Source organism: Hyposmocoma kahamanoa, unplaced genomic scaffold (assembly GCF_003589595.1).
Source record: "Hyposmocoma kahamanoa isolate Upper Pololo Valley unplaced genomic scaffold, ASM358959v1 97750, whole genome shotgun sequence".
NCBI classification, from domain to species: domain Eukaryota; kingdom Metazoa; phylum Arthropoda; class Insecta; order Lepidoptera; family Cosmopterigidae; genus Hyposmocoma; species Hyposmocoma kahamanoa.
The window spans coordinates 15,052-18,500 of record NW_020655421.1 but is presented as its reverse complement, the minus strand read 5'-3'; the positions used below and the strand labels follow the sequence as shown (position 1 = coordinate 18,500).

Sequence of the window (3,449 nt, the reverse complement as noted above, 5' to 3'; positions counted from 1 at the left end):
ACTAATAAGTGCTATATTCGTAATGAGCACCCCCAAATACCTCGAAACTGACACCCATATTGCATTGTTTGAAAAATCGTGATTGCCATCGTGCATTTACAAATAAGTACTCTATTCGTAATGAGCACCCCCAATGCCTCGAAAACGATACCCATATTGTATTTTTTTGAAAAATCGTGTCCGCCATCTTGAATTTTCTAATAAGTGCTATATTCGTAGTGAGCACTCCCAAATACCTCGAAAACGATACCCAATTTTGCCGTTATCCGAAAAATCGTGCCCGCCATCTTGGATTTAGAAATGAGTGCCATATTCGTAATGAGCATCCCCATATACCTCGAAAACGATACCCATGTTGCATTTTCTTTAAAAATTGTGCCCGTCATCTTGGATTTACTAATGAGTGCTATATTCGTAATGAGCACCCCGCAATACCACGAAAACGATACCCATATTGCATTTTTTTTAAAATCGTGTCCGCCATTTTGGATTTACTAATAAGTGCTATATTCATAATGAGCACCCCCAAATACCTCGAAAACGATACCCAATTTTGCCGTTATCCGAAAAATCGTGCCCGCCATTTTGGATTTAGAAATGAGTGCCATATTCGTAATGAGCATCCCCATATACCTCGAAAACGATACCCATATAGCATTTTTTGAAAAATCATGTCCGCCATCTTGGATTTACAAATAAGTGCTATTCGTAATGAGCACCGCCAAATACCTCGAAAACGATACACAACTTGCCATTATTCGAAAAATCGTGTCTGCCACCTTGGATTTAGAAATGAGTGCCATATTCGTATTGAGCATCCCCAAATACCTCGAGACTGATATCCATATTGCATTTATTTGAAAAGTCATGTCCGCCATGTTGGATTTAGATATAAATGCTATATTCGTAATAAGCACCCCCAAATACCTCGAAAACGATACCCAACTTGCCATTATTTGAAAAACTTTAAATGCCGTCTTAGATTTAGAAATGAGTGCCATATTCGTAATGAGCACCCCCAAATACCTCGAAATTGATACCCATATTGCATTTATTTGAAAAGTCGTGTCCGCCATCTTGGATTTAGATATAAGTGCTGTATTCGTAATGAGCACCCCCAAATACCTTGAAAACGATACCCAGCTTGCCATTATTTAAAAAATCGTGCCCGCTATCTTGGATTCAGAAATAAGTGCCATATTCGTAATGAGAACCCCCAAACACCTCGAAACTGATACTCATATTGCATTTAGTTGAGTAGTAGAGTTGGTTGGACAACGCGGTGACCAGTGCAAAAGTTGCGAGTTCAAATCCCACGTCAGACTCAAAAGTGATTAAAACTATCCATTTTATTTTATTTTATATTTTTGATTTTTTATTATTATTTTCATTAACTTTTATTTACTTTTACATACGCTCGTTAATCTCCTGAGTCGACTACGTTTGTACACCGCCTATTGCTTCGTTGCATAGGTTTTCGAGTAAAGAAGTAAACATACGACATTTCGAGTAAACACATGATGGCTGTAAATTGCGCAGGATGCGGCAGCAAAATAAGAGATTTGTACTATATGGAGTGCTCTAAATGCAAACAGACATATGACCTGGTATGCATAAATATTGACAAAGATCACTTCAAGGACCTGTCACATTCATATAAAGAAAATTGGCTCTGCCCATCTTGCGTATGCTCGCGACCAAAAGGAGATAACACGTCCACACCAGTACGTTCGCCCAACAACAAATGCAATAATGTAAACACGCTCCGCGGAAGTAGACACCCAGTGACAAAGCCCTCTACTACTAAGGATGTGCCGTCGACAAATATCAAAATGTCAAAGCTGGTATCTGAATTACGTCAACTTAGGCAAGAAGTGATCGAAGTGAAGCAACAAAACTTGGAAATAAAAAAACACATGTCCTGAGTAACACTCTGAGAGAGCATTTTAAGAAGCTACACGACGCACAATTGGAAATTGTAGATCTCAAAGTGACTTTTGGGCATCTTCAACAACGAATTGCTACACGCGAACAAGACGTTTTGAGAAACGATGTTGAGATTTCTGGAATCACTGAACAGCCGAATGAAAATCTTTATCACATAGTTATAGCGGCTTCGCAGAAAATAGGAGTTGAGCTGTCAGAAAATGATATTGCAGACGTCACTAGAGTAGGTCCGAAAATTCAAAGATCTGTGAATTCTGAACAAAACATTGCAGTACAGCGTCCAATAGTTCTGAAGTTGATGAGAAAACGAAAACAAGATGAGTTGATTAATGCTGCAAAGTCCAGGCGAAACTTAACATCCGAAAACGTAGTGTATGGTCAACCAACGAAAATATACTTTAATGAAAGACTTACGAAAGAAAATCGCCGGTTATTTCGTGAGTCTAGATTACGTGCAAAAGAATATGCATTTCGCTTTTCTACTATCTATTAATCTATACCCTAGACTGTTTAGTTACAGCCGTTCGGGTACGACTCCTGGGATAGAAAATTTTGGAGTCGTAACAATAAGGACTATCAATAATAAAAAGGAAAAATTATTAGGATTAGAAAGGAATGCAACACTAGAGAAAATCAGTGGTGTATCACTTGCATGGACATGGTGATCTTGTCTTTTTGAGCGTTATCGAATTTTAGATACTCGGCGCGGCGCACGTAGATCCAGGATACTCATTGAGGGACTTGACAGCCACCCGGAGACGACGACGACGGCGCGAATTTTTGATTTTTGAAAAATTACGTTGCCCGCGACGTTCCGCGAGTATCCTACCGACTGCGCCAATTACGTAGGCCGCTGCCGGAGGACTCAAAAAAAACCAAAATTTTACAAACTAATTTAATTAAAAATAAATGTAATTACAAATTAATTATCACTAAGAGCTAATTGACCCGACCGAGGTGTGTATCGAAGTGCCGGTGCGCGGCGTCACGTTGACCTGGTGGACTCGGCACGAGGCGCTGCGTCTGCAGTTTACTCTATTGCATGATTTCTAGAATATTGGTGCCGTGTGCAATATAGTCTTGGTCAGCAAGTTGCCTTTGGGGTTGACACATAACACACGTCTTCAGTAGATTTTATTTAAAATCCAGGGTTGAATTGATTTTAGCACCAAGATTGTCACTGCATTATTAATTTATTTCCAAGAGCACTTTCGTCACAAACAATTATTGGCCATGTTTGTGGTACTTGTTAACACACTTTTTAAGTTGAACTGTTTATTTTCAACAATTTTTACGAAATTATATCTCGAGGACAGTGTTTATCACAAGTGGCGCAACCTGGCCATAGATTTAGTGCCGCCACCTGGCGGTAATACGACTATTGAGAATGATTTTTGCTACACATGGTCTTTGTGAAATTTTAGTATCTGATAATGGTACATCATTGGTCTCGAATGAAATGAAGCAATTTTTACCAGCAAATAAAATTCGACATTTAACCA

The 3,449-nt window shown here is 39.0% G+C and overlaps 1 protein-coding gene across 1 annotated transcript in view; it reads left to right on the top strand.

Annotated features, from left to right (window-relative positions):
* Positions 1–1,925, top strand: part of LOC113238712 (uncharacterized protein K02A2.6-like) — an 8,166-nt gene extending 6,241 nt beyond the window's left edge. Inside the window, exon 3 of the mRNA XM_026475549.1 lies at positions 1,540–1,925. Coding sequence (XP_026331334.1) covers positions 1,540–1,925 — 386 coding nt within the window. The remainder of the gene's footprint in view (positions 1–1,539) is intronic.
* The last annotated feature ends 1,524 nt before the right edge of the window (positions 1,926–3,449 follow it).